Source organism: Nerophis ophidion, linkage group LG08 (assembly GCF_033978795.1).
Source record: "Nerophis ophidion isolate RoL-2023_Sa linkage group LG08, RoL_Noph_v1.0, whole genome shotgun sequence".
NCBI lineage: Eukaryota > Metazoa > Chordata > Actinopteri > Syngnathiformes > Syngnathidae > Nerophis > Nerophis ophidion.
In genome coordinates this window covers 22984063-23008479 of record NC_084618.1, presented here as the reverse complement: position 1 = coordinate 23008479, position 24417 = coordinate 22984063, and the positions used below count along the sequence as shown (strand labels likewise).

General features: G+C 37.9%; 1 protein-coding gene across 1 annotated transcript in view; it reads left to right on the top strand.

The window, feature by feature from the left end:
- LOC133557153 (collagen alpha-1(XI) chain-like) overlaps positions 1-24417 on the top strand; it is a 110937-nt gene that overhangs the window by 69411 nt on the left and 17109 nt on the right. The window contains exons 36-61 of the mRNA XM_061907398.1: positions 46-99; positions 175-228; positions 308-361; positions 4079-4186; positions 7549-7638; positions 7953-8006; positions 8117-8224; positions 8291-8398; positions 16043-16096; positions 16166-16219; positions 16303-16410; positions 16490-16543; positions 16616-16723; positions 18059-18112; positions 18210-18317; positions 18388-18441; positions 18519-18572; positions 18656-18709; positions 18786-18839; positions 18919-19026; positions 19402-19455; positions 19537-19590; positions 19766-19873; positions 19941-19994; positions 20073-20108; positions 20195-20248. Coding sequence (XP_061763382.1) covers positions 46-99; positions 175-228; positions 308-361; positions 4079-4186; positions 7549-7638; positions 7953-8006; positions 8117-8224; positions 8291-8398; positions 16043-16096; positions 16166-16219; positions 16303-16410; positions 16490-16543; positions 16616-16723; positions 18059-18112; positions 18210-18317; positions 18388-18441; positions 18519-18572; positions 18656-18709; positions 18786-18839; positions 18919-19026; positions 19402-19455; positions 19537-19590; positions 19766-19873; positions 19941-19994; positions 20073-20108; positions 20195-20248 — 1854 coding nt within the window. The remainder of the gene's footprint in view (positions 1-45; positions 100-174; positions 229-307; positions 362-4078; positions 4187-7548; positions 7639-7952; positions 8007-8116; positions 8225-8290; positions 8399-16042; positions 16097-16165; positions 16220-16302; positions 16411-16489; positions 16544-16615; positions 16724-18058; positions 18113-18209; positions 18318-18387; positions 18442-18518; positions 18573-18655; positions 18710-18785; positions 18840-18918; positions 19027-19401; positions 19456-19536; positions 19591-19765; positions 19874-19940; positions 19995-20072; positions 20109-20194; positions 20249-24417) is intronic.

Here is a 24417-nt window from a genome sequence, read left to right as displayed (position 1 = left end):
TGACTTTTAATCAAAGTGTAACCAGTGTTGTTTTGTGTGTGCCAGGGTCTGCCAGGACCTCAGGGACCGACAGGATTCCCCGGACCAAAGGGCCCACCCGTGAGTCCGAACGCATCCGCAACGTGACTTTTCCCGTCTCTGTTGTTCCACTTACCCGTTTGCTTGGTCTTCTAGGGGCCCGCAGGGAAAGACGGACTTCCTGGACATCCTGGACAGAGAGGAGAGACTGTGAGTGAGAGGACAGATCAGTTCTGGCCTCGTCTCAGTCAGACGTAACAATTATTCTTCCCCTTCTGTACAAACTCAGGGATTCCAAGGAAAGACCGGACCTCCTGGACCCCCTGGTGTGGTTGGACCTCAGGTGAGCTCCTGTCAACTGTAGGAAGGGGATTCATATGGCCCCATTCGTAGAGGTTTACCTGACACATGAAACGTGACGAATTGGCTTCAAATCTGTTTTGTTACTTCCTATCAATACTTCCTGGTTAAAAGAGTCTTTTATGTCATCGTTAGGGTTTGTTTGTCTATTTAGTTTGCGATACGGACGGGTACAGGATTCCGTACTTTTATAAGTATCGACCAAAGTCCGTCGGTACTACCGGGCATCGATGCCTTTTGCTGCACGTTTTGATTTTGAGACTTTTATCAGTACATTGCACAGTACAGTACATCTTCCGTACAAATGACCACTAAATGGTAACACCCGAACAAGTTTTTCAACTTGTTTAAGTCGGGGTCCACGTTAATCAATTCATAGTACCTGACACATGAAACGTGACGAATTGGCTGGAGCTAGACGGCAGTAGAGTGTTGAATATCTACAAATGTGTTTTGTTTCTTCCTATCAATAGATAGAATATAATTTTATGTCATCGTTAGGGTTTATTTGTCTAATTAGTTTCCGATACGGACGGGTACAGGATTCCGTACTTTTATAGGCATCGACCAAAGTCCTTCGGTACTACCGGGCATCGATGCCTTTTGCTGCACGTTTTGTTTTTGAGACTTATATTAGTAGATTGCACAGTAGAGTACATATTCCGTACAATTGACAATAGTACAATGGAAACAGCCGAATAAGTTTTTCCACTTGTTTAAGTCGGGGTCCACGTTAATCAATTCATGGTACCTGACACATGAAACGTGACGAATTGGCTGGAGCCAGACAGCAGTAGAGTGTTGAATATTTTCAAATGTGTTTTGTTTCTTCCTATCAATACTTCTGTTAAAAGATTATTTTATGTAATCGTTAGGGTTTGTTTGTTTAATTAGTTTCCAATACGGACGAGTACAGGATTCCGTACTTTTATAGGCATCGACCAAAGTCCGTCGGTACTACCGGGCATCGATTTGCCTATCGATACATTTTGCTGCACGTTTTGATTTTGAGACTTTTATTAGTAGATTGCACAGTACAGTACATATCCCGTACAATTGACCACTAAATGGTAACTCCCGAATACGTTTTTTAACGTGTTCAAGTCGAGGTCCACATTAATCAATTAATGGTGACGTCACATTAACACCGTAAACATAACGTAAGGCTACACTCTTTCAAAATGCACTAGCTTGACGCTAATTTACATGTAATTTGCCATAAGCGGGCTACAATTCACATGAGCAATTTTTTACACCAAATCCAGGAAATAAAACTTTCACTGAGATGAATGTTTCGTTAAAACGGTTAGTAACACGCACAAGACTTACAGTATAAACACTTTGTAGGGCGCAACATGACACATTCAACCTCAGTATCTATATACCATGAATGGAAAAACGTATTCGGGTGTTACCATTTAGTGGTCAATTGTACGGAATATGTATTGTACTGTAAAATCTACTAATAAAAGTTTCAATCAATCAATCAATCAATATAAAAAGCGACTTCCGAGTTAGATAAGGTACCATACAGTACTGCCATCTTATGTCTTGGAGGTGCAACTGCATTGTAAATGGTCTAATACAGGGGTCGGCAACCCAAAATGTTGAAAGAGCCATATTGGACCAAAAATAAAAAAACAAATATGTCTGGAGCCGCAAAAAGCCATATTACATACAGATCGTGTGTCATGAGACATAAATTAAATTAAGAGGACTTAAAGGAAACTAAAAGAGCTCAAATATAGCTACAAATGAGGCTTAATGATGCAATGTGTACATATAGCTAGTCTAAATAGCATGTTAGCATCGATTAGCTTGCAGTTATGCTGGGACCAAATATGTCTGATTTGCACTCCACACAAGTCGATAACATCAACAAAACTCACCTTTGTGCATTTACGCACAATGTCAGGAGTTTGGTGGACAAAATGAGACAGAAAAAGAAGTGGCATAAAACACGTCTTAGAGAGTCAGAGAAAGTTGTACATGTAAACAAACCACGGTAAGTTCAAGGACTGCTAAAATTAGTAGGACAAAACGGCGCTCGCCAAATACCCGACTCAGTGAAGCATGTTTAATATAAACAGTGTGCTTTACAACAATTAGGGAGGTTTGTGTCATGTTTGTCCATCTTCAGAAACCATATTAAAACAAAAAATGTATTTTTCTCCCCTAATTTTTTTCCATTTTTCATACATTTTTGAAAAAGCTCCAGAAAGCCACTAGGGCGGCGCTAAAGAGCCGCAGGTTGCAGACCCCCGGTCTAATAAAACAAAATGTTACAACTGGAGACCACGGTTACCATAATCATCTCATTTTGATATGTTTCATTAAAAAAAACAACAACTATTAAACAACTAATATTTATTAACACACAAAAATACCCAAAAAATATAAACGGAACTGTTTAATACCGGTATCGATTCCCAGATACTAGGAAAAGGTACCGTACCCATTTTGCGTGAATAAGCTTATCCAAAATGTCAAATAATGAATAACAGGGCGTTTATTATGAATTTTTACTGCTCACATATAACTAGCCCATTCCTGCTCTGTCACTGTCACAAAAATGATTGCAAATTTCCCCAGTTATTCCTTTTGAACCCTGTGGCATGCGTTAGTAATTCTGAAATACTGGATTCAAATCCCAGTCTGGGTATATGCAACTTTTTAACTACTTTTAATTTGTTATTTTGCACCGAACAAATTATTTACTGAACAATTTATTTCCCAATTATTTTTTTAAGGACAAAACACGCATCAAATAAAATCGTTTCATGTACATTACAGGCCAAAAGTTTGGACACACCTTCTAATTCAATGCGTTTTCTTTATTTTCATGACTTTTTACATAGTAGATTGTCATTGAAGGCATCAAAACTATGAATGAACACATGTAGAGTTAAGTACTTAACAAAAAAAGGGTGAAATAACTGAAAACATGTTTTATATTCTAGTTCCTTCAAAATAGCCACCCTTCGCTCTGATTACTGTTTTGCACACTTTTGGCATTCACTCGATGAACTTCAAGAGGGAGTCACCGAAAAAAGGTTTTTCACTTCACAGGTGCCATTGTTTTGATGCGTTCAGTGACAATCTACAAGGTAAATAGTCGTGAAAATTAAGAAAACGCATTGAAATGAGTAGGTGCGTCCAAACTTTTGGCCTGTACCGTAGATAAAGTGTGAAAAAAATGTCAAAATGGCGCCAATTTAGCCCTGTTTTTATGAAAAGCCATCACATTTTGAGCCTGATCCGGATAATTGCTAGTATGTCACCGAACGTTCACGCCACGTGCCACAACTTGGGTGTGTGTGTCCGCCTCCACCCACAGGTAAAAATAAAGAGGATGACTGATGAGAAAGATCCCTTCCTTTCTTTCATTCCTCCTTAGATAGCTCAAAAAATCTGTTTTTATCTGTTAGATTACTATGATCACCATGCCAGAAAACATTTTGGCCCGTTAAACATTACAGGTTCTACTGTACTTACTTTTAGCATTTACCTCATCAGACGCGAGGACTACTACTTATCACGCGTGAAGTTTTGCTACAAAAAACAGTCACGATAACAAAGTTTCCTGAAGACAAGTGGTCCTCCCACGCAACAAATGCTTCACATTTTTAACCACACATTTAATTTCCCAACATTGTTCCTTCTTTCCTTACCTTGCTCTGTTCCCTCTGTGACTCTACAGGGACCGACGGGCGAGACAGGACCGATGGGAGATCGCGGCCACCCCGGACCCCCAGGTCCACCCGGCGAGCAGGGTCTCCCTGGATCCGCAGGAAAGGAAGGAGCTAAGGTGAGTCCAGGTTTACACAGCAGGTCGAAGTGCCCAATAAGGATTAGGATTTGTACGCCTGAAACAACCCAAGTATGCACAAATGCACTTAAACAATGATAGTAAATAAACTATCTTGCACCTTTCTTTTGGCCTGTGAGATGTCATAAGTTCAATTAAGCATTGCACACACGGAGAATATTAAAAATACATTTGAATACTATTTATTCAACACCAACTTGTGGACAGTTTAGTAAATCTGATTAATTTACTTGACAACTATACCACAGCATTACTTATATGACACAATCAACACAACCTTCCCTAGTCATGGTGCAAAAAAATTGCAACATGTCTTGTGGACAGTTTAGTAAACCTGATTAATGACCCTAAAGTTTACATACAATCTAAACATAGTATTTAGTTATATGACACGATCCACACAACCTTCCCTAGTCATGGTGTAAAAAATATGCATTCGACATTAAGGTCAACACACATGGTCACACTCGACACAACCTGCTCACTTAAGTTTGTGGATATTATAAAAATAAATAAAAATATAAATTACACCAATTTAAATCCGTCAGAGTGCTTGATGGGAAAACATTTGAATCATTCTCTCCACACTAATTCTTCTTCGGTGCATATTTGATTAATTATACAATTTTAAGGAAGTCTTCACTGAAGTAAGTAAGGTAGGAGTCAACATGTTTTGTGGACAGTTTAGAAAACCTGATTAATGACCCTAAAATTTACATACCAATTAAACATAGTATGTAGTTATATGACACAATCCACACAACCTTCCCTAGTCATGGTGTAAAACATATATGCATCCGACATTAAGGTCAACACACATGGTCACACTCAACACAACCTGCTCACTTAAGTTTGTGGATATTATAAAAATAAATAAAAATATAAATTACCGATTTAAATCCGTCAGAGTGCATGATGGGAAAACATTTGAAACACTCTCTCCACACTAATCCTTCTTCGGCACATATTCGATTAATTATACAATTTTAAGGAGATCCTCACGGAAATAAACGAGGTAGGAGTCAAATTTTCACATACTGTTGACATCCAATTAGTCATATATATATATATATATATATATACGTTAATCAATTCATGGTATGAGGAATGATGGTTGATGACACAGCTTTGCATCAGTTGATATTCGAGTTTCAAATATGTTTTACTCAATATAGGTCATAAAAACTCAGCAAAAAGCTATAATATCTTACTGAGATCATTTAGGACCAAAACCTTTAACAAGTAAAAGACTCTAATATACAAACCCCGTTTCCATATGAGTTGGGAAATTGTGTTAGATGTAAATATGAACAGAATACAATGATTTGCAAATCATTTTCAACCTATATTCAGTTGAATGCACTACAAAGACAAGATATTTGATGTTCACACTCATAAACTTAAAGTTGTTTTTTGCAAATAATAAGTAACTTAGAATTTGATGGCTGCAATACGTGCCAAAGTAGTTGGGAAAGGGCATGTTCACCACTGTGTTACATCACTTTTTCTTTTAACAACACTCAATAAACGTTTGGGAACTGAGAAAACTAATTGTTGAAGCTTTGAAAGTGGAATTCTTTCCCATTCTTGTTTTATGTAGAGCTTCAGTCGTTCAACAGTCCGGGGTCTCCGCTGTCGTATTTTACGCTTCATAATGCGCCACACATTTTCCATGGTAGACATGTCTGGACTGCGAGCGGGCCAGGAAAATACCCGCACCATTTTTTACGAAGCCACGCTGTTGTAACACGTGCTGGATGTGGCTTGGCATTGTCTTGCTGAAATAAGCAGGGGTGTCCATGAAAAAGACGGCGCTTGGATGGCAGCATATGTTGTTCCAAAACCTGTATGTACCTTTCAGCATTAATGGTGCCTTCACAGATGTGTAAGTTACCCATGCCTTGGGCACTAATGCACCCCCATACCATCACAGATTGTGGCTTTTGAACTTTGCGTCGATAACAGTCTGGATGGTTCGCTTCCCCTTTGGTCCAGATGACACGATGTCAAATATTTCCAAAAACTATTTGAAATGTGCACTCGTCGGACCACAGAACACTTTTCCACTTTGCATCAGTCCATCTTAGATGATTTCGGGCCCACAGAAGCGGGCAGCGTTTCTGGATGTTGTTGATAAATGGCTTTTGCTTTGCGTAGTAGAGCTTTAATTTGCACTTACAGATGTAGAGATGAACTGTATTTAGTGACAGTGGTTTTCTGAAGTGTTCCTGAGCCCATGTGGTGATATCCTTTAGAGATTGATGTCGGTTTTTGATACAGTGCCGTCTGAGGGATCGAAGGTCACGGTCATTCAATGTTGGTCTCCGGCCATGCCGCTTACGTGAAGTGATTTCTCCAGATTCTCTGAACCTTTTGATGATATTATGGACCGTAGATGTTGAAATCACGGTGGAAGAGGGGTTAGTGCGCCTGCCTCACAATACGAAGGTCCTGCAGTCCTGGTTTCAAATACAGGCTCGGGATCTTTCTGTGTGGAGTTTGCATGTTCTCCCCGTGAATGCGTGGGTTCCCTCCGGGTACTCCGGCTTCCTCCCACCTCCAAAGACATGCACCTGGGGATAGGTTGATTGGCAACACTAAATTGGCCCTAGTGTGTGAATGTGAGTGTGAATGTTGTCTGTCTATCTGTGTTGGCCCTGCGATGAGGTGGCGACTTGTCCAGGGTGTACCCCGCCTTCCGCCCGATTGTAGCTGAGATAGGCGCCAGCGTCCCCCGCAACCCCGAAAGGGAATAAGCGGTAGAAAATGAATGGATGGAGATGTTGAAATCCCAAAATGTCTTGCAATTGCACTTTTAGAAACGTTGTTCTTAAATTGTTTGACTATTTGTTCACGCAGTTGTGGACAAAGGGGTGTAACTCGCCCCATCCTTTCTTGTGAAAGACTGAGCATTTTTTGGGAAGCTGTTTTTATACCCAATCATGGCACCCACCTGTTCCCAATTAGCCTGCACACCTGTGGGATGTTCCAAATAAGTGTTTGATGAGCATTCCTCAACTTTATCAGTATTTTTTGCCACCTTTACCAACTTCTTTGTCACGTGTTGCTGGCATCAAATTCTAAACTTAATGATTATTTGCACAAAAAAACCCATCAAATATGTTGTCTTTGTAGCATATTCAACTGAATATGGGTTGAAAATGATTCGCAAATGATTGTATTCCGTTTATATTTACATCTAACACAATTTCCCGACTCATACGGAAACGGGGTTTGTACTTAGATTTCAGTTTTTGCAGTGTACTTGTGAATATGATAGGAAGGAGAAGAAGCTGTGCGTGGTGACACTGAGTTGTGCTGTTGCCTTGTCCAACCCACAGGGTGACCCGGGCCCCGCTGGCCCCGCCGGTAAGGACGGCCCACCTGGACCCAGAGGTTTCACCGGAGAGCGAGGCCTCCCCGGACCTGTGGTGAGTGCCGATGGCAAAAAAAAAAAAAAAAAAATCCGCGGCTTTGTCATTGCGTAACACCCGTGGGCTTTTTTTTTTTTTAAATGGCTGCGAGAGCGTGCCGGGGGTTCACGGTAGCTCGGACCTTTGCGTGGGCGTCCCCAGAAGAAAAGCGTGCTCCGGGCATGTTTGTTCATATTTCTCCCTTTTTTGTTCGGTTCTGAACTGCAACTCGGCAAATAGTTGTGTAATCCGTCCTTGCTTGTGCCGCACGGCGCTTTTGACCTCCACTCAGTAGGGTCTTCTGAAAGCCTCTCCCTGACTTTGTCCTGCAGGGAGCTCACGGTCTGAAAGGCAACGAGGGTCCTCACGGTCCACCCGGCCCAGCTGTAAGTACCAAACCCCCCCCAGGTCTCCTTAAACATTCCCACTGTACAGTAAATACAGCGTACTGGTGTCAGTTTACGTAATAAAAGCTGCTATTTTTTTTATGCTGTAGGGGTCCCCCGGTGAACGTGGCCCCGCTGGCCCCGCCGGACCCACGGGTCTGCCCGGACGCCCCGGCCCACAGGGACCCCCTGGCCCGGCAGGAGAGAAGGGCGGACCGGTAAGTTGTTAGACGAGGTTGTAACCTGCAAAAGAGACCAACATGTTTGGATGCCACCAAACTCAGGGAGAGAAAGGACCTCAAGGCCCAGCTGGAAGAGACGGTATTCAGGGGCCCGTGGGCCTACCGGGACCCGGAGGACCGCCCGGACCACCTGGCGAGGATGGAGACAAGGTGGGTTCTTGACTGCGTACTTCAGAGATGTCCAAAGTGCGGCCCGCATGTCAGTTTTAACGGCCCCATGGTACATTTTAAAAATACAATTGAAAAAAATTAAAAACATAAAAAGTGATATAAAACAGCAAACAGGTGAAATGTAACAAGAAAATGTTGCAATGCTTACTCTTATAACACAAAAAGCTGCCATGCAGGCTGTTTTTTTCTTTAAAAAATAATAATGAATCAAAATTAATGTCATTTTGAATTATTGACCTATTCAAGGCTTCAATTACGTCACATTAAGATATTTTTTGGGGAAAATGTTGCATATTTTGTGTTTTGCTATATAAAAAACTGAGCTTTTTTTTTTTTTAAAAGAAGGGCCTAAAACAAACAAAAAAACATAAACAACAATAAAACTTAAAATAGACGGCCATATCTGAAGTTGATCTTGAAATTATTGTGCTAAAAGTAAACGGTAAAAAAAATTATATGATATATTTTTTAACACTTTAATGAGTATGACACTTTTGGATCCCCAATTATTTTAGTGTGATCTTTTTTTAAGTGTCATTGCTCAAAAAATAATAATGAATCAAAATCCAAAATTAATGCTCCAATTATTATATAATCTCAAATATTACACCTACAAAAAATGTTATTGGGTGAAAATATTGCATATTTTGTGTTTTGCTATATAAAAAACTGAGTTGTTTTTTTATTTTTATAGGAAGAGCCTAAAACAAACAAACAAACAAAAAAAACAAATGACAATAAAACTTAAAATTGACGGATATATCTGAAATTGATCTCGACATTATCGTGCCTAAAGTAAACAGTAAAAAAAATGTATGATTTATTTTTTAACACTTTAATGAGTATGACACTTTTGGATCCCCAATTATTTTAGTGTGATCTTTTTTTAAGTGTCAGTGCTCAAAAAATAATAATGAATCAAAATCCAAAATTAAGGCTCCAATTATTATATAATCTCAAATATTACACCTACAAAAAATGTTATTGGGTGAAAATATTGCATATTTTGTGTTTTGCTTTATAAAAAACTGAGTTTTTTTTTTTTAAAGAAGAGCCTAAAACAAACAAACAAACAAAAAAACACAAACAACAATAAAACTTAAAATTGACGGATATATCTGAAGTTGATCTCGACATTATTGTGCTAAAAGTAAACAGTAAAAAAAATGTATGATTTATTTTTTAACACTTTAATGAGTAGGACACTTTTTGATCCCCAATTATTTTAGTGTGATCTGTTTTTAAGTGTCATTGCTCAAAAAAAAAAAATTAATCAAAATCCAAAATTAAGGCTCCAATTATTATATAATCTCAAATATTACACCTAAAAAAATGTTATTGGGTGAAAATATTGCATATTTTGTGTTTTGCTATATAAAACACTGGGCAGTTTTTTTTAATAGAAGGGCCTAAAACAAACAAACAAACAAAAAAACATAAACAACAATACAACTTAAAATTGACGGATATATCTGAAGTTGATCTCGAAATTATTGTGCTAAAAGTAAACAGTAAAAAAAAATGTATAGTTTATTTTTTAACACTTTAATGGGTAGGACACGTTTGGATCCCCAATTATTTTAGTGTGATCTTTTTTTAAGTGTCATTGCTCAAAAAATAATAATGAATCAAAATCCAAAACTAAGGCTCCAATTATTATGTAATCTCAAATATTGCACCAAAAAAAATGTTATTGGGTGAAACTATTGCATATTTTGTGTTTTGCTATAACGAAAACTGAGCAGTTTAAAAAAAAAAAAAGAAGGGCCTAAAACAAACAAACAAACAAAAAAACATAAACAACAATAAAACCTAAAATTGACCGATATATCCGAAGTTGATCTCGAAATTATTGTGCTAAAAGTAAACAGTAAAAAATTTTTTTATAATTTATTTTTTAACACTTTAATGAGTAGGACACTTTTGGATCCCCAATTATTTTAGTGTGATTTGTTTTTAAGTGTCATTGCTCAAAAAATAATAATGAATCAAAATCCAAAATTAAGGCTCCAATTATTATATAATCTCAAATATTACACCTAAAAAAATTTATTGGGTGAAAATATTGCATATTTCGTGTTTTGCTACATAAAAAACTGGGCTTTTTTTTTTTTTTTTAATAGAAGGGCCTAAAACAAACAAACAAACAAAAAAACATAAACAACAATAAAACTTAAAATTTACGGATATATCTGAAGTTGATCTCGAAATTATTGTGCTAAAAGTAAACAGTAAAAAAAAATGTATAGTTTATTTTTTAACACTTTAATGAGTAGGACACTTTTGGATCCCCAATTATTTTGGTGTGATCAGTTTTTAAGTGTCAGTGCTCAAAAAATAATATTGAATCAAAATCCAAAATTAAGGCTCCAATTATGATATAATCTCAAATATTCCACTTAAAAACAAATGTTATTGGATGAAAATATTGCATATTTTGTGTTTTTTCCATTTTTCCTAATGTTGATCTAGAGACTTGAATAATAATAATAATAAAAATAATAATACTGAATAATGACACATTTTTAATATCTTTTTGGGACCAAAACCCTTTGGGGTCCCCGGGATCATAACTGAGTCGAGGCCTAAATGTATATTTTTTATACATATATTGTATTGGTTTTTAAAATAAAAATTATGAAAATGCCCCCCCGCCTGCTTTGATTTTTCAGTGTGCGGCCCTCAGTGGAAAACGTTTGGACACACCTGGCGTACTTCAATCCCTAAATGGTGGCATGCTCGTGCTAATGTAGATGTTCTAGCACAGGGGTGTACAAAGTGTGGCCCCCGGGGGCCATTTGTGGCCCGTGGCCAATTTTTCAAAAGTTCGCGGCACGAACGTTAACATTGTACTGTTAGCACGCTAGCTTGTTTGCTAATTTTGCAGATATACACCTCAGCGTCAAATTTTGGGTTACTTGACGAATGTTACCATGCTAACATTACTATGCAAACATTTTTTTTAGTTAATTTTGTAGGTGAGTCATACTTTGGTACTTGATGCAGGCTAACGTTAGCAGGCAAGGATTTTAAATAGATTTTGCAGGTGTTTTGGTACTTGACGCACATTACAGTTAGCAATTTAACATGCTAATATTAGCATGCTAAATTTTTTTTAGCAGATGTACACCTCAGCGTCAAATATTTTGTTACTCGACCTATGATACCTGTTAGCAAGCTAACGTTGTTATGCTAGATTTTTTTTTTTTTAGCTAATTCTGTAAGTACACACTCCAGTCATATTTCAGTACCGGTACTTGATGCATGCTAACATGAGCAGGCAAAGATTTAAAAAAAAATTCTGGTATTTTAGTACTTGACGCTTGTTACACTTAATGTTTCAGTACGCTAACATTAGCATGCCATATTTGTTTAGCTAAACAAGCAGGTACACACCTGAGTCATATTTTGGTACTTGATGGATGTTAACATTAGCAAGCAAGCATTTTAACATATTTTGCAGGTATTTTGGTACTTGACGCATGTTACAGTTAGCAATTGTAACATGCTAAAATTAGCATGCTAGATTTTTTTTAGAAGAAATACACCTCAGCGTCAAATATTTTGTTACTCAACCTATCATACCTGTAAGCAAGCTAACGTTGTTATGCTGGATTTTTTTTTTTTAGCTTATTCTGTAGGTATATACTTCAGTCATATTTTAGTACTTGATGCTTGCTAACATGAGCAGGCGAGGATTTTAAAATTTGTTCTGATATTTTGGTACTTGACGCTTGCTACAGTTAGCAATTTAACATGCTAAAATTAGCATGCTAGATTTTTTTTAGCAGGTATACACCTCAGCAACAAATATTTTGTTACTCGACCTATGATACCTGTTAGCAAGCTAACGTTGTTATGCTAGATTTTTTTTTTAGCTTATTCTGTAGGTATACACTTCAATCATATTTTAGTACTTGATGCTTGCTAACATGAGCAAGTAAGGATTTTAATAATGTTTCTAATATTTTGGTACTTGACGCTTGCTACAGTTAGCAATTTAATATGCTAAAATTAGCATGCTAGATTTTTTTTTTTTAGCAGGTGGATACCTCAGCGTCAAATATTTTGTTACTCGACCTATGATACCTGTTAGCAAGCTAACATTGTTATGCTAGATTTTATTTTTTCGCTAATTCTGTAGATATACACTTCAGTCATATTTTAGTACCGGTACTTGATGCATGCTAACATGAGCAGGCAAGGATTAAAAAAAAAAAATTCTGGTATTTTGGTACTTGACGCTTGTTACAATTAGTGTTTTAGTACGCTAACATTAGCATGCCATATTTGTTTAGCTAAACAAGCAGGTATACACCTGAGTCATATTTTGGTATTTGATGCATGTTAACATTAGCAGGCAAGCATTTTAACATATTTTGCAGGTATTTTGGTAGTTGACGCATGTTACACTTAGCAATTGTAACATGCTAACATTAGCATGCTAGATTTTTTTAGAAGGTATACACCTCAGCGTCAAATATTTTGTTACTCAACCTATCATACCTGTTAGCAAGCTAACGTTGTTATGCTAGATTTTTTTTTTTAGCTTATTCTGTAGGTATACACTTCAATCATATTTTAGTACTTGATGCTTGCTAACATGAGCAAGCAAGGATTTTAATAATGTTTCTAATATTTTGGTACTTGACGCTTGCTACAGTTAGCAATTTAACATGCTAAAATTAGCATGCTAGATTTTTTTTTTTTAGCAGGTGGACACCTCAGCGTCAAATATTTTGTTACTCGACCTATGATACCTGTTAGCAAGCTAACGTTGTTATGCTAGATTTTTTTTTTAGCTAATTCTGTAGATATACACTTCAGTCATATTTTAGTACCGGTACTTGATGCATGCTAAGATGAGCAGGCAAGGATTTAAAAGAAAATTCTGGTATTTTGGTACTTGACGCTTGTTACACTTAGTGTTTTAGTACGCTTACATTAGCATGCCATATTAGTTTAGCTAAACAAGAAGGTATACACCTGAGTCATATTTTGGTACTTGATGCATGTTAACGTTAGCAGGTAAGAATTTTAAACAGACTTTGCAGGTATTTTGGTACATGATACATGTTACAGGTAGCAATTTAACATGTTAACATTATCGTGCTAGATTTTTTTTTACCAGGTATACACCTCAGCGTCAAATATTTTGTTACTCGACCAATGATACCTGTTAGCAAGCTATCGTTGTTATGCTAGATTTTTTTTTTTAGCTAATTCTGTAGGTACACACCTCAGTCATATTTTAGTACTTGATGCTTGCTAACATTAGCAGGCAAGGATTTTTACCACATTTGTCTGGTATTTTGATACTTGACGCATGTTACAGTTAGCAATTTAACATGCTAACATTAGCATTCTGGATTTATTCAGCTAAACAAGCAGATATATACATCAGTGTCATTTTTGTTTTACTTGACAAGTGATACCTATTTGCATTTGTTAGTGTGCTAGTTTTTTTTGTTTTAGCTCATTTTGTAGGTATACACCTCATTCGATGCATGCTAACATTAGCAAGTATTTTGGTACTCGACCCAGGTTACAGTTAGCAATTTCAAATGCGAACATTAGCATGCTAAATTGTTCTGAGATAATTCTGTAGAGCTACAACTCAGTCATGTTTTAGTACTTGATGCATGCTAACATTAGCAGGCAAGCATTGTAAACATATTTTGCAGGTATTTTGGTACTTAACGCATGTTACAGTTAGCAATTTATATGCTAACATTAGCATTCTGGATTTATTCAGCTAAACAAGCAGGTATATACATCAGTGTCATTTTCGTCTTACTTGACAAATGATACCTATTTGCATGTTAACATTAGTGTGCTAGTTTTTGTTTTGTTTTAGCTAATTTTGTAGGTATGTTAGCTAATGTTAGCATGCATCATTCGATGCATGCTAACATTAGCAAGTATTTTGGTACTTGACCCAGGTTACAGTTAGCAATTCAAAATGCGAACATTAGCATGCAAATTTTTTTTTATATAATTCTGTAGGTAAACACCTCAGTCATGTTTTAGTACTTGGTGCATGCTAGCGTTAGCAGGCACGTTTTTATTTATACGATGAGTCGGGTGTGTCTTGACCTCCGCAGTGGAGGCTTCGCCGAACCCCTGAGGCTAACTCAACTCAACCACTGTTCTGGCATGTAGCAGCCGCCATCCCCTCGAGGAAACAAAAATTGCAGTGGAGCCGAGTCTTGTGTTACAAACCCTGTTTCCATATGAGTTGGGAAATTGAGTTAGATGTAAATATAAACGGAATACAATGATTTGCAAATCATTTTCAACCCATATTCAGTTGAATGCACTACAAAGACAAGATATTTGATGTTCACACTCATAAACTTTATTTTTTTTTAGCAAATAAAAATTAACTTAGAATTTCATGGCTGCAACATGTGCCAAAGTAGATGGGAAAGGGCATGTTCACCACTGTGTTAATTCACCTTTTCTTTTAACAACACTCAATAAACGTTTAAGAACTGAGGAAACTGGATGTTATTGATAAATGGCTTTCGCTTTGCATAGTAGAGCTTTAACATGCACTTACAGATGTAGCGACAAACTGTATTTAGTGACAGTGGTTTTGTGAAGTGTTCCTGAGCCCATGTGGTGATATCCTTTAGAGATTGATGTCGGTTTTTGATTCAGTGCTGTCTTGAGGGTTAGAAAGTCACGGTCATTCGATGTTGGTTTCCGGCCATGCCGCTTACGTGGAGTGATTTCTCCAGATTCTCTGAACCTTTTGATGATATTATTGACCGTAGATGTTGAAATCCCTAAATTTCTTGCAATTGCACTTTGAGAAACGTTGTTCTTAAACTGTTTGACTATTTGCTCACGCAGTTGTGGACAAAGGGGTGTACCTCGCCCCATCCTTTCTTGTGAAAGACTGAGCATTTTTTTGCGAAGCTGTTTTTATACCCAATCATGGCACCCACCTGTTCCCAATTAGCCTGCACACCTGTGGGATGTTCCCAATAGGTGTTTGATGAGCATTCCTCAAGTTAATCAGTATTTATTGCCACCTTTCCCAATTTCTTTGTCACGTGTTGCTGGCATCAAATTCTAAAGTTAATGATTATTTGCACAAAAAAAAAAAAGTTTCTCAGTTTGAACATCAAATATGTTGTGGCATATTCAACTGAATATGGGTTGAAAAGGATTTGCAAATCATTGTATTCTGTTTATAGTTACATCTAACACAATTTCCCAACTCATATGCAAACGGGGTTTGTATATAGACCGAGAGCTTGATCTCTGCTGTTTTGCAGAGATCAAGCTCTGCAAAACCGCAGAGATCTCTGTGGTCCTTAACGAGCCGGGACAGACGAAACAAAACAAAGCGGCGAGTGTTTACTGCGGCGATATAAAAGAATCTCACAGGCTTACACACTTTCTCATTAGAAGCAGACAAGGCCACCAGAATCCACGCACTTACTGTCAAGCCAAAAGTAAACTGGCGCTTGGCGAGATGGTTTTATCACCCCCACACCCCCCCCCAGCTTGTGTGGGCTCTGTCCTGTTCTTTGTCTGCTAATCACGACTCACAAGAAGCTTAAGTGGAAACACAAGCGGACAAATCGATATCCATATGTCTGTGTTCTTCAGGGAGAACTTGGAGAACCCGGCCAGAAAGGAAGCAAAGGTGACAAAGGAGAACATGTAAGTCCACATCTGTTTCCCGACGCTCTTCATTATCGTACGTCAATACTTAACTCACGTAATCTACAGGGTCCCCCAGGCCCCAACGGACCTCAAGGACCAGTCGGAGCACCCGGTCCTGCCGTGAGTGTCTACTTTCAAGGGGTTCAAGCTTCGATCCGACGCCGGTTTTATTTGGTGACCGCTTTGTCCGTGCGGGTGTGCAGGGAGCAGATGGCGAGCCTGGTCCCAGAGGTCAGCAGGGTCTGTTCGGACAGAAGGGAGACGAAGGATCGAGAGGTTTCCCCGGACCCCCGGGCCCAGTCGGCCTGCAGGTTGGGAGACCGTAGCGGAGATTAGAATTGAAAAAGTCTTGGCGTCGGTGTCGCTGACGCGCTTTGTTGGATTCTGCAGGGCTTGCCCGGTCCGGCCGGCGAAAAGGGAGAAACCGGTGACGTCGGTCAGATGGTAAGAATTCATGACCAAGGGTAAGAATTCATGTGACGTTATTTCTAATTGTTGTGATACTTCCTACAAAAGGGCCCACCCGGTCCACCTGGTCCCAGAGGCCCCTCCGGACCCCCTGGTGCCGACGGCCCCCAGGGACCTCCCGGTGGTACCGGCAACCCTGGTGCTGTTGGCGAAAAGGTAGGTTTTGCTACCTTCAGAGAAGTGCGAGTTGCAGTCCTGGAGACCTGATCAGACTGTGGCGAATGACAGTTTCACTTCCCTCTGTCCCAGATGGGCAAACAAAACAAACAAATGATTTGTTTGCCGCACACGTTGGCTGACTTGATTGGATTTATTGTTGCAGACGTGGAACTAAACATTGAAGGGTATACAACGGTACAGCGGTATAATAAGGGGTTTTTGTTTAGCGTTTTGGGTCCATTTCAACCATATACGTAGGTAAAGGTCACCAAATGTGCAAATTCCAAACGGCTTGTTTGGAGGGAGTATGAAGGAAGGCAAGATTGTTTTATAAATATCTCCGCCATGCCTCCATGGTTTTGATCTCATATTTTCTGGATTTATGCGGATCTCAAATACATGAACACAGGTACCAGTAGGTAAGAAAAGTTAGTTTGGCATTATTGTGGCAGTATAGCTCGGTTGGTAGAGTGGCCGTGCCAGCAACTTGAGGGTTCCATGTTCGATTGCCGCTTCCGCCATCCTAGCCACTGCTGTTGTGTCCTTGGGCAAGACACTTTACCCACCTGCTTCCTGTACCACCCTTACTGGTTTAAATGTAGTTTAGATATTGGGTCTCACTATGTAAAGCGCTTTGAGTCACGAGAGAAAAGCGCTACATAGATATAATTAAATTCATTATAGATCCCCTCCAAAATAAGACCACCGTGGTCTCTGGTCACGCTGACCGGCAGAAACGACTCATTGGAACCAATAGTTTGGGTGTGCATCGACTGCAAATTAGGGCCAATGATGTTCCGTTACAAAGGGGTTGTGAACAATTTCTTCCTTCGGTCGGTGCTCTTTTTTTGAGACGCTGAAACAGCGGACAAAAATAATCATAGCTGAAGAGTCACAACTCAAAATCCGTCGGAATGGTAACCGGAACAAAGCCTGTGACGATTAGGGGCCGTTAGAAAAGGTAGGATCCGTACAACGTCCTGTTTTTAGCATTGATTCATGAAAGCAAGGATTTGTTCCTTGGCTGGCCAGTCGTGCCACACAGGTTGGCATTAGATAATGTGACAGGGAACGAGGATAACAGCAGACAGGAAGGTGAGTCAACAATCTGGATTTAGGAATGAAGAGGAGGATGTGCAAGGGGGAGGATGAGGAGGAAGGAGGGGATAACTGCCAGGCTCCCCCGGGCTCCGACCTCCTTTAGACGGAGTGTAATCCATCATGTCAATCTCTTCTTTTAGCTCTGGAAAATGGATTCCTTTTAAAATTGTCGCTGACAAACCCCCCACGATATGTCTCTCTACCTAACTCATTCCCCTTCGTTCTCTCCAGGGAGACGCCGGTGAGACCGGAGAGCCAGGTCTTCAGGGAGATGTCGGTCCATCGGTGAGTTTTCTCCAGTTTCCTTTGGTCCACCGACAAGGAATATTGTCGATGAAAACACACATGATCCACTATGGTAATGAATCATGCATGAATCCAGGGTCCAAGAGGAGAGCGGGGAGAGAAGGGAGAGTCAGGTCCAGCTGGCACTGCTGGGCCTTCTGGTCCTAAAGGTCCTCCAGGAGATGACGGTCCCAAAGGAAGTCCAGTGAGTTGTCCTCCACACTCAACCAAGTCTTGTTTCTTGACAGCCTTATGGTAATTGTGTCGACTTTCAGGGTCCGAGCGGGTTCCCTGGTGATCCTGGTCCCCCTGGAGAACCCGGTCCAGCCGTAAGTATCTCGTTGTCTTGACCAACTCTCTACTAGTTGTGGACTAATGACTGAGGTTTTGATCTGGTCTTGCGCAGGGTTTAGATGGCCCAGCTGGTGACAAGGGAGATGACGGAGAAGCAGGCCAGGCAGTAAGTGCCGTAGTGGAGATCTCCTGAAGTCTGTTTTTAGGACTGATGTGTCACATTTTGACTTTGTAAAATGTTACATTTAGGGTTCCCCTGGACCCACTGGAGAGTCCGGTCCCTCTGGACCACCAGGAAAGAGAGTGAGTACCTGCCTGTGTTCTCGTTCTACGTAAAGTTGTGTTCCACAATACACCTATGTCGTGTTTACCTGAACAGGGACCTCCAGGAGTGACAGGACCTGAGGGCAGGCAAGGAGAGAAGGGAGCCAAGGTAAGTTCAGAGGATTACCGCCTTGAACATCTAAGTAGCAACAGCGGAAGTAAAATTGTTTGCCGTATCCGTTTTAAAGGGAGAGTCTGGCTTGGAAGGTCCACAAGGGAAAACTGGTCCTGTTGGACCTCAAGGATCACCTGGCAAACCCGGTTCTGAAGGTCTCAGAGGAATCCCTGGCCCTGTTGTAAGTCATATTGTCAGACAAGTAAAGTGTGATGTATCCAAACCAGCGGGTCTCATACTCATATTTACTTGGAGTCTGCTGGAGACAGAGTCTGGGTGAGACTGGGTATTCATTTCAGAATCACGTTTTAACAACGTGACTAAATCTGTCCACTACTTACACCAGCAGCTATAACAACCCTGAGCCAGGGTTGGCCTTTAGTCGCTATAAATGTCAACAAATCATTTGGACACTGTGGAGCTCCTCAGGACCCAGGAAATAGTCAGACTTATACTTGCTTACAGGAAGTTAGTTGCACTTTGTATTGCCCAAATTGTTGTTGACCTAGATGTGTTTATTTGTGGGCTACTAAAAAACGGTGGTCTTTGCCTGCAGGGGGAGCAAGGTTTACCTGGTTCTTCTGGACCGGACGGACCTCCCGGGCCGATGGTGAGTTCAACTGTGAACCCAAGATGAAATTAAATGTTGGCGACCGACCCCGGTACTGATTCACCAATTCTAAAATCACAGGGTCCCCCAGGCCTACCTGGTTTGAAAGGAGACTCTGGCATCAAAGGAGAGAAGGTGAGCCGACACGGAGTACTGTAAAGAAAAAAAAAATAGACTAATGGACTCATTTCCTCGCTGATTGATCAGCTGTGTTGTTTGCCTGCAGCTATTAGGCCATTACAGCACTTTTTCTGTTTGGGTTATTGACTGCTGCATGGACCATGTCCGTGCCGTGTTCTGTCCTAAACAGGGTCACCCAGGTCTTATCGGTCTAATCGGGCCACCAGGCGAGCAGGGAGAAAAGGGTGACCGAGGTCTTCCCGGTCCACCGGGAACGTCCGGTCCCAAAGGAGACAATGTGAGTACAAAGGCCCACTTATGGATGACTAAGGAAGGCAAAGTAGTCAAACCTCTTTCTTCTTTAGGGCATTGCTGGTCCTTCTGGTCCACTTGGTCCGCTTGGTCCTCCTGGATTACCGGTAAGGACTTTGCAGATCATACAATATTAGGTCTGGTATGGTGGAAGGACGGTGACATGACCATGTTTGTGTGTTTAGGGTCCTCCTGGTCCCAAAGGTGCTAAAGGATCTTCGGTAAGGTTCTAAAAATTCGTGGAAATTAATCCAAACGCTTGAAAATCCTTCACGATAAAACCTTTCTCTTATTCGGTCTTTCTTAGGGTCAAACTGGACCAAAGGGAGAGACTGGTACCCCTGGAATACCTGGACCCCCTGTAAGTTAAACCATCGTATCAAGGCGTGCCGATTAAATCGATTCAATCGATTACAAAGAAACGTTGATTTGAATGAAATTGATTTGAGTAATAGTTCAATGAGTGTCATTAATAACAATGTATAAAATCTGTAGCACTTATAAGAAGGTAAACATGATCCAAAAAACGTATAGTAAAAGGTAAAGAGAAAGAAATAGAAGGTAAGTAGAAGGTAAAAGAAGTGGGTTAAAGGTAAAAAAAGGTAAAAGAACGTGGACAAAATGTAAATAGACAATAAAATAAGGTAAATAGAAGTCAATAAAAGGGTAAATAAAGGGTAAAAAAGGAAATATATAAGGTAAAACAAGTACATCAAATGTAAATAGAGAGGTAATACAAGGTAAAAAAAAAAGGTAAAAGAAGAACTGTAAAAGTAAAAGATTATATACATTTGTAATACAAGGTAAAATAAGGTAATTAAAGCGTCAAATAACAAATGTAGAGGGTAAAATAAGTAAAGTAAGGCAAAAAAGGTAAATAGAAAGGTATTACAATGTAAAAGAAGGTGAATTAAAAGGTAAAAGTGGGTAAAGAAGTGTTAGGGTTGTAAAAGAATGTAAATAGAAGGTAAAAAAAATGTAAAAGAAGGAATCTTGAAGGAAAAGTATGGTAAATAGAAGTTAAAGTTAGTTTATAAAATGTAAAATAAGGTAAGAAAAAGGCAAATACAATGAATAAGAAGGAACATAGAAGGTAAATAGGGTCAAAGTAGTAAATAAAAGGTAGAAGGAGGGATGTAAAAGAAAGTACATCAAATGTAAAAGAAGAGATGTAAAAGGGTAAATAACATGTAAATAAAAGGTAAAGAAAATGTAAAAGAAGGGATGTAAAAGGGTAAAATAAGGTAAATGGAAGGTAAAGTTGGTTTATGTAAGGTAAGGTAAGGTAAAGAAAAGGGAAATATGATGTATAAGAAGGTAAATAGAAGGTAAATAGGGTGAAAGTAGTAAATAAAAGGTAAAAGGAGAGATGTAAAAGGTAAAAGAAGGTACATCAAATGTAAAAAAAGTATGTAAAAGGGTAAAGAAAATGTAAATATAAGGTAAAGAAAATGTCAAAGAAGGAATATAGAAGTTAAAATAAAGTAAATAGAAAGTAAAGTTAGTTTATAAAATGTAAGATAAGGTAAATAGAAGGTAAATACAATGTAAAAGAAGGAACATAGAAGGTAAAAAAGGTAAATAAAAGGTAAAAGAGGGTCAAGGCTGTAAATAACAGGTAAAAGAAAGTAGATGAAAGGTAAAAGAAGGAGTGGAGAAGTGAAAATATGTAAATAAAAGGCAAATTTATGTAAAGAAGGGGTAAATAAGATAAGGTACTTCAAGGTAAATACAAGGTAAAATAAGTTAAAATGAAGGCAGCAGTGGTAGATTACAGGTGAAATAACTTAATAAAAGGTAAAAGAAGGTAAAAGAAGGTAAATAGAAGGTAAATAAATGATTTCAGAAGAAACAGAAGGTCAAAGAAGGTTTATGGAAGGTAAAATACATGTAAATGGAATCTAAATAAAAGGTAAAAGAAGGTAAAAAAGGTCAAAGAAAGAATTCCAAGGTAAACGAAGATAACACAAGGTAAAATAAGGTAAATATAAAGTAAATAACAGGTAATAGTAAGGTAAATAGAAGGTTTAAGTCTACAAAAAGATAAAATAAGTTACAAAGAAGGTAAATAAAAGGTAATAAGAGGTAAAAAAAAATACAGACGGCAAAAGAAGGTAGAAGACGGTCAAAGAAAGTAAATTGAAAGTAAATAAATGATTTCAGAAGAAACAGAAGGTCAAAGAAGGTTTATGGAAGGTAGGATGAATGTAAATAGAAGGTAAATAAAAGGTAAAAGAAAGTAAAAAAAGGTCAAAGAAAGAATTCTAAGGTAAACAAAGATAACACAAGGTAAAATAAGGTCAATATAAAGAAAATAATGGGTAGTAATAATTTAAATAGAAGGTTTAAGTCTACAAAAAGATAAAATAAGTTACAACGAAGGTAAATGAAAGGTAATAAGGGGTAAAAAAAAATACAGAAGGTAAAAGAAGGTAAAAGACGGTCAAAGAAGGTAAATTGAAAGTAAATAAATGATTTCAGAAGAAACAGAAGGTCAAAGGTTTATGGAAGGTAAAATACATGTAAATTGAGTCTAATTAAAAGGTAAAAGAAGTTAAAAAAGGTCAAAGAAAGAATTCTAAGGTAAACGAAGATATAACACAAGGTAAAATAAGGTAAATATAAAGTAAATAACAGGTAATAATAAGGTAAATGGAAGGTCTAAGTCTACAAAAAGATAAAATAAGTTACAAAGAAGGTAAATAAAAGGTAATAAGAGGTAAAAAAAAATACAGAAGGTAAAAGAAGCTAGAAGACGGTCAAAGAAGGTAAATTGAAAGTAAATAAATGATTTCAGAAGAAACAGAAGGTCAAAGAAGGTTTATGGAAGGTAAGATAAATGTAAATAGAAGGTAAATAAAAGGTAAAAGAAGGTAAAAAAGGTCAAAGAAAGAATTGTAAGGTAAACGAAGATAACACAAGGTAAAATAAGGTAAATATAAAGTAAATAACAGGTAATAATAAGTTAAATACAAGGTTTAAGTCCACAGAAAGATGAAATAAGTCACAAAGAAGGTAAATAAAAGGTAATAAGAGGTAAAAAAAAATACAGAAGGTAAAAGACGGTCAAAGAAGGTACATTGAAAGTAAATAAATAATTTCAGAAGAAACAGAAGGTCAAAGAAGGTTTATGGAAGGTAAAATAAATGTAAATAGAAGGTAAATAAAATGTAAAAGAAGGTAAAAAAGGTCAAAGAAAGAATTCTAAGGTAAACGAAGATAACACAAGGTAAAATAAGGTAAATATTAAGTAAATAACAGGTAATGATAAGTTAAATACAAGGTTTAAGTCTACAAAAAGATAAAATAAGTTACAAAGAAGGTAAATAAAAGGTAATAAGAGGTAAAAAAATACAGAAGATAAAGACGGTCAAAGAAGGTAAATTGAAAGTAAATAAATAATTTCAGAAGAAACAGAAGGTCAAAGAAGGTTTATGGAAGGTAAGATAAATGTAAATAAAATGTGAAAGAAGGTAAAAAAAAGGTCAAAGAAAGAATTCTAAGGTAAACAAAGATAACACAAGGTAAAATAAGGTAAATAGAAAGTAAATAACAGGTAATAATAGGTTAAATACAAGGTTTAAGTCTACAGAAAGATGAAATAAGTTACAAAGAAGGTAAATAAAAGGTAATAAGAGGTAAAAAAAAATACAGAAGGTAAAAGACGGTCAAAGAAGGTAAATTGAAAGTAAATAAATGATTTCAGAAGAAACAGAAGGTCAAAGAAGGTTTATGGAAGGTAAAATACATGTAAATTGAGTCTAATTAAAAGGTAAAAGAAGGTAAAAAAGGTCAAAGAAAGAATTCTAAGGTAAACGAAGATAACACAAGGTAAAATAAGGTAAATATAAAGTAAATAACAGGTAATAATAAGTTAAATACAAGGTTTAAGTCTACAGACGGATGAAATAAGTTACAAAGAAGGTAAATAAAAGGTAATAAGAGGTAAAAAAAATACAGAAGGTAAAAGACGGTTAAAAAAGATAAATTGAAAGTAAATAAATGATTTCAGAAGAAACAGAAGGTCAAAGAAGGTTTATGGACGGTAAGATAAACGTAAATAGAAGGTAAATAAAAGGTAAAAGAAGGTAAAAAAGGTCAAAGAAAGAATTGTAAAGTAAACGAAGATAACACAAGGTAAAATAAATAAATAAATAAAATGGGTTGTACTTGTATAGCGCTTTTCTACCTTCAAAGTACTCAAAGCGCTTTGACACTACTTCCACATTTACCCATTCACACACACATTCACACACTGATGGAGGGAGCTGCCATGCAAGGCGCTAACCAGCACCCATCAGGAGCAAGGGTGAAGTGTCTTGCTCAAGGACGCAACGGACGTGACGAGGTTGATACTAGGTGGGGATTGAACCACGGACCCTCGGGTTGCGCACGGCCCAAAATAAAATAAATTACAAAGAAGGTAAATAAAAGGTAATAAGAGGTTAAAAAAAAATACAGAAGGTAAAAGACGGTCAAAGAAGGTAAATTGAAAGTAAATATATGATTTCAGAAGAAACAGAAGGTCAA